The sequence below is a fragment of the Natrix helvetica genome (genome assembly GCF_964273705.1).
Source record: "Natrix helvetica genome assembly, chromosome: Z".
Classification (NCBI taxonomy): Eukaryota; Metazoa; Chordata; class Lepidosauria; order Squamata; family Natricidae; genus Natrix; species Natrix helvetica.
Genome location: NC_138554.1, coordinates 26,881,020 through 26,894,900, shown reverse-complemented (window position 1 = coordinate 26,894,900; position 13,881 = coordinate 26,881,020). Strand labels below are relative to the sequence as shown.

The 13,881-nt window shown below is 43.6% G+C and overlaps 1 protein-coding gene across 1 annotated transcript in view; it reads left to right on the top strand.

Moving 5' to 3' along the window:
• Positions 1–13,881, top strand: part of LOC309381904 (cathepsin D-like) — a gene marked incomplete at both ends in the record, with an annotated part of 37,316 nt that overhangs the window by 4,665 nt on the left and 18,770 nt on the right. The window contains 2 exons of the mRNA XM_081933226.1: positions 2,443–2,593; positions 12,949–13,072. Of these exons, the coding sequence (XP_081789352.1) occupies positions 2,443–2,593; positions 12,949–13,072 (275 nt within the window). The remainder of the gene's footprint in view (positions 1–2,442; positions 2,594–12,948; positions 13,073–13,881) is intronic.

Sequence of the window (13,881 nt, the reverse complement as noted above, 5' to 3'; positions counted from 1 at the left end):
ACAACATATTAAACCCCAAAAATCATCTTATGGCTTAATGCAGTGTGTGAAGCCAACCTACAACTAACCCTGGAATGGGAAGAAGCTAAAGAAACTCACTTGCTCTTTCTCTCAGGGAATAGGAAAGATATGGGGTGCTGCTCGGGTATGACAACTATCCTGTTTCACACAAAATAAGACCCATCTGGAAAATAAGCCCTAGCATGATTTTTCAGGATACCTATATAATATAAGCCCTAGCCCAAAAAATAAGCCAGACAGACACATTTAGTACCGCATTTCTCCAAAAACAAGCCCTAACAAGAAAATAAGCCCTAATGTACCTTTTGGAGCAAAAATTAATATAAGACCCAGTCTTATTTTGGGGAAAACATGGTGTTAGAAATTCTGTTTATATAATGCGCCACAGAGCAAACAAAGAGTACAGTCACCATGTACTTTACTATTCAACCATTTAACTGTAACAGGAAACAGGAAACTCTACTTAGAACAAACGAGCATCCAGTATATACCATAGATTCAAACCTGTAAATACTGCCATCTACTGGGTGAGTACTACAATAGGTGTTACATAGAAATACATTCCAACGATGAATTCCAACACTAAGCAATACAGGTAGTCCTTGTTTAGTGATCATTGAAAGCAAAAATGACATTGAAGAAGTAAATTATGACTGGTTCTCACACTTTTGTAATTTTTCACCATAACAGCAATCCCACAGTCATGTGATGAAAGTTTGGGCATCTGACATCTGGCATGTATTTAGGTTGGTTACCTGTCACTCTTTGCAACTTTCTCAGCTGGCTTCTGACAAGCAAAGTCAATAGGAGAAGCTGCACTCGCATAATAACTGCAGTGATTTGCTTAAGAACTGTGGCAAAAAAGGCTGTAAAATTGGGTGTGACTCACTTAACAACTATCTTGTTTAATAACAGAAATTATGATGTCAATTGTGGTCGTAAATCAAGGACAACTCATTCTTGGAATTGGAGCACTTTCAGGGTTATAATCAATCTGTCTCTTTTTGGGGGCATCCCCTTTTGGGAACAAGCACCATGGATTTGCCCAAGCAGGATGGCATTAAGCATGGGATGTATCTGACTCACCGATTCAACATCCCCCCTCCTGATCTAAATTAATAAGGATTAAATATTTCTGAGACCTATGATTCAAGAATATTGCAGGTGTATAGTGAGCAGAAATCCAGATCTGCAGGCCAGTTCCTGATAGCATATATCCAGATCTGCAAGCCAGTTCCTGATAGCATACATGACCAAAGTGGAGGGTACCAGTTCAATACACTTTCCTCTATATTGAAGAGATAGCTTATCCAGTTGATAACACAATCCAATTCTTCCAGGATAGCCCCATTTGCATCCACCAGATCTGGCTCATCTTCCTCCCTAAAAATCAGATACATCTGATACAAAACAAGAGATTGGTTAGTGTTTGGCTCCTCTCAGGCGGTTATGAGAAGACACCTGGCGTCTTACGAAGTGTCAACCTGGTGCCGGAGCACACCAGTCTATGACTTAACTCAACACTGATTAGGGATACTAGATAGCTGCAATTAGTTCACCTGCCCAGCCCTGTTGCTGCCTACAGGTGGGTGATGCCAAGTATCTGTGTTAATTAAAAAATCTCTCACTACATGTGTAAGGATTTATCTCTCTCCCTTTATGGCTAATATTCTCTCATGTGGGTAGGTGAGACAGGGTTGAGGAATGTTGGATGAAAAATGCCAAGCTAACTCTACAGAGTTCTGAACACAATAATGCCAGATGGACAAGAAATTTATGACTCTAATTCAATGATTTAAAATCCTAATCCAAGGAAATAATAAACCTTAGAGTTTGATTTGCCTGCTTTATTTTTGAAATATTCTCATATCTTTAACATCTGTCCAAACAGTATACACTACAAGAAAGCAAACTTTGTTTGAATCTACTTCATCCTAAACCAGAATCTTGTTTCATTTGTCATAGCTCAGCAGGTAGTGTGAATCTGATCAATTATGGATTCTTAAAAAATAAATCCTGTCCTGTAGGACCATTTGACCGAATAAAATAATTTCAGTTTGTAGATAGTATGCCCTCAATCAGGTCTGTGCACTTTTCATTATCCAGAGAACTGTATTTCATGAGGGGAGAGGCTGCAAATAATCTAATTTAAAGTGAGGAAGAATGCTTAGGGGTAAAGGAGTTACTTTAAATCCCACCCCTCATGGGAAAAGAATCCATATCTTTGGTTTTACCTAATCTTGGGGGCTCTAGGAAATTGTGTGAACCTATTAGGATTTGTATTTTTCATTTCTGTCCTAGATTTTTGTCAACCATCAGGCCCATTGACTTATTATAATGGTGGTGACTGATGGCAGGAATGCCACATCCTCCATTACTTTTAACCTCCCCCTCTTCTGTCTGCTTTCTATTCCCTTGCAGGATCCCTCTGCAGAAATTTCCATCTGTCCGAAACCGGTTTGGCCAGTCAGGGCTTCCCATCGCTGAAGTATTAAGGCGAGGTGGATTAAGGACCGGAAAACCACCAGCTACAGCTTCTGTCACTCGCCAGCGTCTCCACAACTACATGGATGTATGTTTTCTTAATAGAGGGCATAAGCTTATGATTAAATTTCAGAATGTTGCAGTAATAAATGAAGGCCCTCTGAACCTAAGTATGATGAGGCCAAAATACCAACACCTGGTGGTCAAATAATTGGATAAATTTGAGGCGATTCAAGCCCATCCTCAACTATGGAAAGTTAATCTCTTTCAGCCCAACCTACTCAATGGGGCTATTGTTGTGGGATAAATTGAAGAAAGACCCTATGTAAACTACCATGAGCTTCTGGAAGAAAAGCAAGTTATAAATCCACCAAATAAATTAATGGGTCTATGAGGGAAGGAAACTTAGCTGCTGGACAGAGCCTCAAGAATTGCGCTTTTGTTCAAGCCATAGTGATAACCCATAGTGATTTGTCTGATTTTGGTTAGGTGTGTTGTAGGAATTCAGTCACTGTAGTTAGCTTCTTCTTGCCCCTAATAATACTCAATAGATGACACTTCAACAAATAGAAATGCTATGAGATGTACTGTGTAAACCAGCCAACTAACCAAATGTAAGTGTTGCTGGGTTAAACAAAGGGACCTTACAGTTAGTTCTCAACTTACGATTTCATTTTGGATTAGAAATCCAATCATAAATTATTACACTCACAAGTCAGGGTACCCATATGACCTAACCCATTTTTTCACATCACTTATAGTGGTCCTCAAGCAAATCACCACAGTGAAGTGAAGTAAAGTAATGTGAACCCTGGCAAAAATGTTGCAAGCATGGTCATGTGATCATGGGATGCTGCAATTGGTAATAAAAGTGAGCCAGTTGCTAAGCACTCAAAATGCAGAACCACGGTGAGGAAGAGGTATTTTACAATGGCCAGAAGTTCTTTACTGCCATAAAGGATCCATTCCAAACCCTAACCCTAACCCTGACTCTTAATGACCACATACCGGTAGATAGAACTTCTCTAGGATGATCTATCCCCAACATGGTCCTTCAGGTCTACCAATGGTGCATGGTGCACCTAGTGCCATTGTAACTGAGTCCATCCTCCTTGCTCTTCCATTTTTGGTGGAAGGCTTCCCATGAGAACTAAGTCTTTGCACAATGTGTCCAAAATATGGTAACTTGAGCCCGATCATTTGTGCCTTGGGTGAAAACTTTGGTTTCTTTGGTTTTTGTTGTTGTTGTTGTTGTTGTTGTTGTTGTTGTTTATGGTATTTTGAGGTGTCTTCTCCAACACCAAAGTTCAAAATAATCCATAATCTTTCTATCCTGCATCTTCAAAGTCTAACTTTAATTTCCATAGCATGTCACAGAGAAAATCATTGCAAGCACAATTCTGATCTTTGTAGATATAGACATACCCCAGCATACAGTATGAATATATTTCCCAGGTCTCATTGCTATTCTAACAAAATGCTAGCCTATGAAATATTTCTTGAGTGTTACTTTTCTATTGCTTGCTCACTGGTGAAAAGTGGAAAACATCTGCCATGTCAATAGCAACATTGTTCATAAAGGTCATAAAGCAGGGCAAAACTAACAATAAATATTTCACTTAGCGACAGAACTTTTGGGTTCAATTGTGGTTCTAAGTTGAACACCACCTGTATGCACTCATGTTCTTTCAATCCAGCTTCGCTGAATATATAAACACTATAAATCCAGTTCCTTTTGCTGTGTTCTGTACAGACTGTGGCTTCCAGTCCTATATATAAATTTTGCATGTGGCCAGTAACTTGTTCTAGGATTTTTAGTTTTCTCAGGAAATACCACAGTTGGATACGGTTGACACAATCAAAAGGTCTTTCTATAATCAATTAAGCACATACTGACTTTTTTTAAAATCCTTTTGCTTTCTCAATTTTCTAGTGAGCATCACTAATAATCTTCCTTGGTCCTCGGATTTTTGTAAACCTAGACTAATGTTCATGCAGGGCTCTAATTTAAATGATCCTAAATATTTTGTTAGCATGTGCAATCAAGGATACTGTTTGCATGCCCTCTTAGGTGTTCTTTCTTTGATATTGGTAGATTAATCTTTTCCACTCTCTTTACCATTTTGTCTTTCTCCAGATTTGCTGGCATAATTTGGTTAGAATCTTTACAGGTTCTTCTCCTCTTCATTGCTGTTTTTATGTGGATATTCTATCAATTCCTATAGCCCTCCCACTTGATAATACCGGTATTCAAAGTGCTGATTTAACTGCCTATTTTAATACTAGAGATTATTGGAATTATCTTGAAAATTTTATTTGTTGTTGAGATTGCTAAATTCCTTTTTGAATCAGTCACTGTATGTACATTGACACCCTTTACCAGATTAATTTAAACCTCCTTCTAAATTAGGAAATATTTTGAAAGACTTTCCTTGGTTTTCTATGTCAGCTTCTATCTTCAATGTCTTTGCAGATATATACAGGTAGTCATCGAGTTATGAATGTATTGGAGCCTGCTCATTCCATTCATACCTTGAGAATTCGTGGGAGTGAATCTCATACCTTGAACTAAATCACTCCCTGTTTTCACCCACGCATTCGCTAATTTAATGTGTGGGCGAATGTGTGGTTTGTTCAGGGACGTGCGGTCAGGGGAGGCAGGGGAGGCAGAGCCTCACCTCTCTTCATGAAATAATAGTATATAATATTATATACTATATATATATATATAATATTATAATATTATATACATCCGTCTGGCCGCGCCTGGGAGCTGCGGAGGCAGAAATGTTGTCGGCGCTGCCGGATGACGAAGGCACGAAAGCGACTGGGGAACAACGAGAACCTTCCTGCCTCTGCTGGATTTCGCGCGCTCCTCGCGACTGCAGTCGCGAGGAGCACGCAAAGTCCAGCAGAGGCAGGAAGGTTCTCATCGTTCCCCAGTCGCTTTCGAGGACTGCGGAGCGCGAGCCGGCAGAGCACGCTCAGGAAGGCGGGGAATGGGATCACGTGTGCTGGAGGCTGAGGCAGCCTGAGCCTCCAGCACACGTAGTCCCATTCCCCGCCTTCCTGATGACATCACCAGCCTCACCAGCCATAAACCTCACCGCACGTCACTGGCTTTGTTAAGTGGACATGAGGTATCTCAAGGTAGGGAAGGCCAGGGGAGCTAGTAATGGAGCAGGCCCCAAGGCCTCCCCAACCCACTAAGATACCTCATGCTTCTCTCTTGCTGCGCACCGGACTCACTTGCCTTGCAAAGATCCGTCTCCTCTCTGACACGGCTTCTTTCCCTTTGAGGAATAGGAGAGCTCCAGGGCACAAAAGTGTTTTGCCATACTTGTCTCCCACTGCTTCCCCCTCCCTAAATTCCTTTCTACCCCCACTGGGTTAATTTTTGCCCAGATGGCGGCCTGATGGAGAGTGGAAGCTTCATCTACGTGCAAATGGGGCCTTCACAAATAGAGGGATTTGCTCCATTTTGAAATGCCCCATAAGTACCTATGAGGCCTTTGAAAATGGAGAGATTCACTCTGTTTTGAAACGCCCCTTAGGCACCTATGAGGCCTTTAAAAATGGAGGGATTTGCTCCATTTTCAACGGCCTCATAGGGGCCTTGGGGGCATTTCAAAATGGAGTTAATCGCTCTGTTTTCAAAGGCCCCATTTGCATGCAGATGAAGCTTCCAGTCTCCATCAGGTCTCCATCTGGGTAAAAAGCGTCCCAGTGGTGGCAGAAAGGAGTTGGGGGAGGAGCAGGAAACAGGCACCGCAAACTCTTCTCATGCAGAGAATGAACGTTTCTGGGGTCCATGATCTCATGAGAGATCAGGCACCCAGTCTCTGCAAAAGAGGACGAGTGCCTGAATTTGTGCGATATTACGGCATCCAGGAGTTTCCATCAACTCTCATCTCCCTTAAAAGCAAAAGAAACTGTGGCAAAGAGGAGACAGATCTTGTAGGGTAAATGAGTCTGGCAAGGCAGGTTGGGAGGGGAAGTGCTTGTAAACACTAAGGGGCGCTTATCTCGTAACTTCGAACGGATGCTAAATGAATGCTGGTAATCTGGTGATTAGCTGTAATGACAAATTCTGTTTCGTTTAAACAGAATTTTTCTTGTCTCTTTAACAGTTCTCTGAATATTGTTGTTCCTTCCTAAAATATTTAGCTTTCTTGGCTTTGCTTTTTTTGCAATTTTCATCCTTTGTTCTGAAATCCAATTTGTTTTCTTCTGTTTCTTCATCTTTGGCAATCTCTTTTTATATAATCCTTCTTTAAATTTATTCCACAGTTCTCTAGCTATTTTATCTATGAGGATCAGGATTTCCAATGTTTTCTTTAACGGGTAGGGATATTTTCAAGATTATATTATGGAAAGTGTCTGGCTTTGTTTTTCTAATGTGTTTGGCTTGGAATTTCACAATATTGGTTGGGTGAAGACTGGGCTAGCAATGAAGATATTAAAGGATTGGTAAACAGAGATTCGTCACTTTCCTGCTTAAGTTTTGTTTCCTGGATTATACAAACCAATTGTGGTTTTTTCCTACTATCCGCAACTTCCAACCACAGTCAACACATCAACCTTGCATGTTCTATAAATTTCTATAAATTTCAAATTAAGCAACCATAAAAATTTTCTCCTCCTCCTTCTTCATGGGAGCATGAACTTAGATAATAAGCATAATAGTAAAGTGTTGTCCATGATGTCCTATTACATGGTTATTGATTATTTTGTTCCCAAGTACAGGTAGTCCTCGACTGACAACTGGTCACTTAATGACCATTCAAAGCTCTGACACACCTATCTGGGGGGTACTTATAATCTAGATTCGAGATTCCAACAATAAGGCCCCTTCTTCAGTCATAATTGGAGGACTGCCTGTACTATTCCTTTCTAAAAAAGCAAGGGCATTCCTTCTTTGCTTTTCATGTCCTGAATAGTTAATAGTATGATCTTCTGATTCTCCAGTCCATTTCAATTTACTGATGGCTAATATGTTATTTATATACATTTCATTTCCTATCTCTGCATCAAACTTTTCCATGTTCATGATTCTTGCATTCCGTATTCCCATTGTCAATTCTTCTTTGCAGCCTCAGATCTTTTTTTCCCTGCATGACAACATCAGCAACTAAACATCTGGAAGGCCACTTCCAATCTAACACCATCATAAACTTCATTAGTGTTCAGAAATATCACTTGTATATCAGGTACAATTTGAACACCTGGGTTTTCATCATCCAGGCACTATGTCATCAATCACGTCTATCTTATTTATCCATGTTGTTTTTCCTAGTAAAATGCAGAAGTGGCTGACCGCTGCCTTCTCTAACACAGCTTAAAATGATGCCTTTCCTGTTGTGGTTAAGGTGATCACCCATCTCCAGCATCTTCCTGTATCACTGCTGCCAAATTTAGGTGCCTGCTCTCTTTAGTTGAGTAGCTGGAGTGACCTTAGGTGACCTTAATGAAAGAATACATTTGGCATACATTCCCTCCAAAGAACACCACTTACCCTGCTATAATGAGACATGATTCAAGGATATCTACTATTAGAAAGAGGATAAATCTTAGATTCCTAGATAACTTTTACGTAACCTTAATATTCCACTATCCCAATCAAGCAAATTCAGATAAAAACCTCTAACTCCCATTTTGATTTCCATCTGGAAAACAAAAGACCAATATGCTAAAAAAATCTGTCAATTAAATGTTGCAATATGGGCGAGTCAGCTGTGCTCTGTTCTCCTAAAGAATTCTGTATTTATTTCTTCTCCTTCTCATGCTGATGGATTTTTTTTTTAGTTGACTTTGTCATGTAATTACTGAGTGTGCTGGTTCCTCATTTGCTGTTCTTCTCCTTTTCCTCTTCTTTAAGATTAATGTTTCTGAAGTGCTTGAATTCTTCTGCAAATGTCAGTTTTTCTGTGTCTGGTGCTGTTAGATTGGATAATGGATAGGCACACACAGGCTTAACGATAACAACTGCTCTTTATTAAGTACAAGTGAGAACAATCCAGCGAAGGTTGAGTCTGACAGCAGCCCTTTTATAGGGAGCTGTCAGACCCTTCAACCAATAGGATTAAACCTCTGTTCCCGCTGGAACAGAGGACCTTGGTGGAAACCACTGTAGTTAGAACAAATATCTAACACCCCTCCCCTCTTGGATGGAACAATCCTACTTGTTACGTAGTCACGTAGGTAGGCGGGCTTTCGGGTACCTCTGCCTGACCTGCACAGTTCAGTAGGAGGGGTTTCCTTGGACAGGTCAGACGGACCTGTTTGCTCCGCAGCTACGCTTGGCGGAAGCTCCTGGAAACTTTCACGGGCCCCAGCTGGAGCTTCTAGAGCCAGTTCGCTCGAAGCTCGCTGAGGGCCTGCAACATAACCAGATAAGTTTTCCGGTACCCTCAGGCTTGAGCTGGCTGTGGAAGGAGTGAGTGTTTGCTCCGTTTGGGTAGGACTTTGGTTAACTCATGCAGGAGTTACCTCTGGTTGTCTAAGAGTAGAGTTGGAGAGGCGGCCACGGAGTTGGTCAATATGCCTTCGCCAATTCCTGCCGTCCTCGAGCTCTAGGAGGTAAGAGCTAGGGCCGGTGATACCTATCACTATGGCAGGAATCCACAGAGTTCCCCCGGCGTAGTTGTGGGCGTATACTGAATCCCCTACACTAAATGTCTGAATCTTTCTTGTGGAGTCTGGGGGCGATGAGGCAGAATAATTGGGGTGTAGCCGGTCTAAGTGGGACCTTAGTCGGCGAACCATGAGAAGCTCGGAGGGGCTTCTCCCTGTAGTGGTACTGGGTGTGATGTGCTGAATTAGCAAATAGTGATCAACCCGTGTTTGCCAATCTCCCGGGCACATCCTAGAGAAGGCCTCTTTTGCAGATCTCACCATTCTCTCTGCCTGACCATTGGAGGCCGGATGGAATGGTGCGACCAGGGCATGCCTGATTCCCTGAGCTGCTAGGAAGGTCTCAAATTGCATGGCCATGAATTGAGGCCCGTTGTCAGAAACTAAGACATCAGGCAGGCCGTGCATGGAGAAAAGTCTCCGTAGCATCTTGAGGACCACTTCTGCCGTAGTGGAGGTCATCAGGACTACCTCTAACCATTTCGAGTAGACATCCACAACTACGAGAAATGTCTGGCCATGAACTGCGCCAGCAAAGTCAATGTGCACCCTAGACCATGGTGCTTGAGGTCGCTCCCACTCCTTAGTGGGTGCCTCTGGGGAATCTGGTCTGGACTCCTGGCATGGTGTGCATGCCATCTCCCTGTCCATGTTAGGCCACCACACGTAACTCCTAGCCAAAGACTTCGTCTTGACAATTCCAGGATGCCCTATGTGTAAACCCTCTAATACTGCAATGCGCAGTTTGGGTGGAACAACAACCCAGTCCCCCCACAGTAGACAGCCATTTACAACCGATAACTCATCGCGTTTGGCAAAATACATTTTGAAATCAGCCCCAACAGGCCCCTTTGGCCACCCACTCCACCCCCAGTTCAAAATTTGCTTGATGGTGGAGTCCTTTGCACAGTGATGGGCAACGTCACTAGATGAGACAGGCCCAGTCTCCAGGCAGTCATTGAGGAGGACTGGTGTCTTGGGGGATAGGGTCAGCAAGAAGTTCAGGCAGCGGGCAGTGGCTGAGAGCGTCAGCGTGGCCCAAAGTGGAGCTTGGTCGGTGGATGAGACGGTAGGAGTAGGCAGCTAGGAAGATGGTCCATCTGGTCATGTGGAGTGATAATGATACTGGGGTAGGGTGGTCCCCAGCCAGTAAGCCCAACAACGGCTTGTGGTCCATAACCAGTTGGAAGTCCCGGCCATATAGATACTCATGGAACCTCTTTACTTTGGCCACTGCAGCCAAAGCCTCATGGTCCAGCTGGCTGTAGTTCCGCTCTGTGGTGGACAAGGTCCTGGAGTAAAATGCAATAGGGGCTTTGGTTCCGCTGGGCATGCAGTGGCTGAGGATGGCGCCAATGCCGAACAGGGAAGCATCACAGGTCAGCACCAATGGCAGGGTCTGGCTGTACTGTACCAGGAAAAAATCTACCAACAGGAGTCGTTTTACCGCGGCAAATGCAGCAGCCTCGGCTTTGCCCCAGGACCACTTCGCATTCTTAGCCAGGAGACGGTGTAAGGGCTCAGCAACGGTGGCCAGACCTATGCCGAAGACGTCCTCAAACTCCTTAAAGATGGCTTCAGAGCTGTTGTCTTTCAAGGCATCAATACTGGTCACCTCTAGGCCCAGGGCTTGGAACCAATCTAGCCCTACGAGGCTCTGCAGGTTGCCGCTGACCACTGTCACTGGGAGTTTCTGGCTGAACTGCTTGAACTTCACCTGGAAGGTGCCTTGGCTCATGATGGGGACCTGGTTCCCTGGTAATCGTATAAGCGGATGTCAGGGGTGCGGAGATACTGCTTCTTTAGGCTAGGGGTAGCCTGCTTTAGGGTGGACCATGGTATGACAGTCAGCGATGACCCGGTGTCGATCTCTATCTCACATGGAGAGTCCTCAATGAGGACTGTGACCTTCAGTTTTTTTGGCCGCCTGGTGCAGACTTGGCCGATTGACATGTGGTAGGTGACTCTATTGTCGCTCTCTGAGCACCTTGGTGGCTTCTGCCAGGCCCCTTGGCTGGGCCTCTGTTAGCGGTTTGGTGCACTTCTAGGCTGCCAGGCAGTGGCAGGGAATTTGCTCTGGCACACCTTGGTGATGTGCCCCTTTAACTTGCAACACTGGCAGGTTGCGTCGCAGAAATGGCAAGCTGATCTCCCATGGTCTCCTCCGCAGCTAGCGCAAGGTGGGAGACGCGGTTTGAATTTGCGCGCCGTCTGAGTGCGGCTACTGCGCATGTGGCAGCTGTCATCTTCTTCGTCTTCTGAGCTCTCGGGCTCGGCAGCCTCGCGATGTATGTGTGTACTCTTTCGCCCATCTTGTGGAGCGCTTTGGCACTGCAGAGTCTCAGTAGATTTGATGGCTGATTCGGACGCCCTGGCTTCATTCAAGGCGATCTGCAGAATGAGGTTAGATTTAGCGAGTAACCTCCTCTGTAGGTTAATGTCCCATACAGTGCAAATTATGCGGTCCAGAATCAGCTCGTTCAGATCTCGGAATTCGCACTATGCTGTGGCCTTGTGGAGCGCCGCAATGTACTCGTTAATTGACTGACCCTCCTTCTGGTTTCTGATGTTAAATTCATGCCAGCGAATGTGCTTGGATGCATAGTGGGTCCTTAGCATCTGCTGAAGCACGGACCAGGTGACTGATTGTAGCGATGTCGGCTCAGAGAGGTCTTTCGCCATCTTGAACACTTCCCAGCCACAGTACCCGAGGAACATGTTCTTCTTGCAGCCTTCAGAAAGGCTCATGAGGTCATTTGCCTCAAGGAAGCAGTCAAATCATAGCATGTACGAGTCCCAGTGCTCGGTCACTGGGTCATATGGATGGCCATTTGTGTTCAGAGGGCGTTTTGAGTTTGCTGCTCAAAAATGGCTGCTCAAAACCATGCTGAGCTCCAGGCTGGATGTACTTGCTGAATTGCTACGCTCTTCGGTTTGCCTAGTTGCCTTCCAATCCCATCCTCGTCGCCAGTGTTAGATTGGGTAATGGATAGGCACACACAGGCTTAACGGTAACAATAGCTCTTTATTAAGTACAGCAAGTGAGAACAATCCAGCGAAGGTTGAGTCTGACAGCAGCCCTTTTATAGGGAGCTGTCAGACCCTTCAACCAATAGGATTAAACCTCTGTTCCCGCTGGAACAGAGGACCTTGGTGGAAACCACAGTAGTTAGAACAAATATCTAACAGGTGCTTCATCTCTGTTTTGCCTTTGGCGATTCCCATATTGGATACAAAAAGATTGGCACTCAGAATGAGTTTCTTATTGGTGTATTTACTTAATTTACAATTACATTTTTATTTTTTTCCCCCAGACCAGTGTTTCTCACCCTTGACAATTTTAAGCTGTGTGAACTTCAACTCCCAGAACACCCTACCTAGCCCATATGGACTTGAACTCCCAGAATACCCCACCTAGCAGTTATGGACTTGAACTCCCAGAATGCTCCACCTAGCACATGCAGACTTCATCCAGGAGTTGAAGTCCACACATGTTAAAATTGCCAAGGTTGAGTGATGCTGCATTAGACAATTAAGGTAGACTACAAGGCAATTGGGGGAGTGGGGAGAGAACCTTTGTGAGATAGGTTGGGCTAGGAGAGAATGTCTACTCCAAAATCACTCAAGGATCTGAATTTAAATCCCCCAGTTCTGTTTTGGCACCAAATTAGTCCTCCCTATTTAAGAATGATAAACAAATAAATAAGGACAATAACTAGATAAAATAATAGTGTAGATAAAGACATTGGTTTAAGTCATTATAAAATGCTTACCCTTTTGTTTTCTTCTTTTTTTCTTGGTATATCCCAGGCCCAATACTATGGGCAAATCTGTCTTGGAACCCCCAAACAATGCTTCAACGTCGTCTTTGATACTGGCTCATCCAACCTGTGGGTGCCTTCTTCCAAATGTTGCCTGATACATTTGGCATGCTGTAAGATATTATACCCTCAACTGATTCCTGAGAATAGAGTGGAGGTGGATGGGGAGGAGTTGCTCAAGAGAAATGTACATACTAATGCATCCAAAATGTTATGCAGGCTTTTCTTAAAATCACAAAACTGATGTTGACAGTAGAATGAACCAAATGACAAAATTATAAATATAACCATTGTTACAGTAATCCAGTCCTCTCTTAGAGAAGTAGAATGATTACTTGGTCAGTCAAATTCTCTCCAGTTGTCAACTTAGTGGTAAAGGAACAGTTTCATCGTGGGAGACTTTGGCCTGGTTCATAGGCAACATCAAACCAAAGAAGCCACAGTACTGTATGAATCCAACACCAGGGAAGATTTGGAAGGGCCCAATGCCTTTCTCTCCTGGAAAGATAGGTTACTTTGAAATCAGAACAAAACCGTCCATGATTTGATCATGGATGGACCCTAGCTGGTGTGACATTAGTGTCACTGTGTGGGTTCCATTTCTCCCATCAGGGTTCTCCCTGGTGGGACAGGTAAGGTTAGGTATGGGTTACCATGTTGTGGCCCATAACAATTACAGCCTTCATCAAGATGCCTATGGAAAAAAAAATTATATTGAATATATAAAGTTGAGAGCTCCCGGGTTAATAGGAGTTAGCATACCGTCCACCCCGTTATGTAATTGCTTGCCCAGTTGAGTCAATATAACTACTGTTGAAACCACATATGTTTTTGATAGTGAGTAGTCTCAGTGACTCTTTGGGACTTGCTTGTCTCTTATAACCTAGGAATTCATAGCAGCCATGAAAACTGCGGGCTTTCC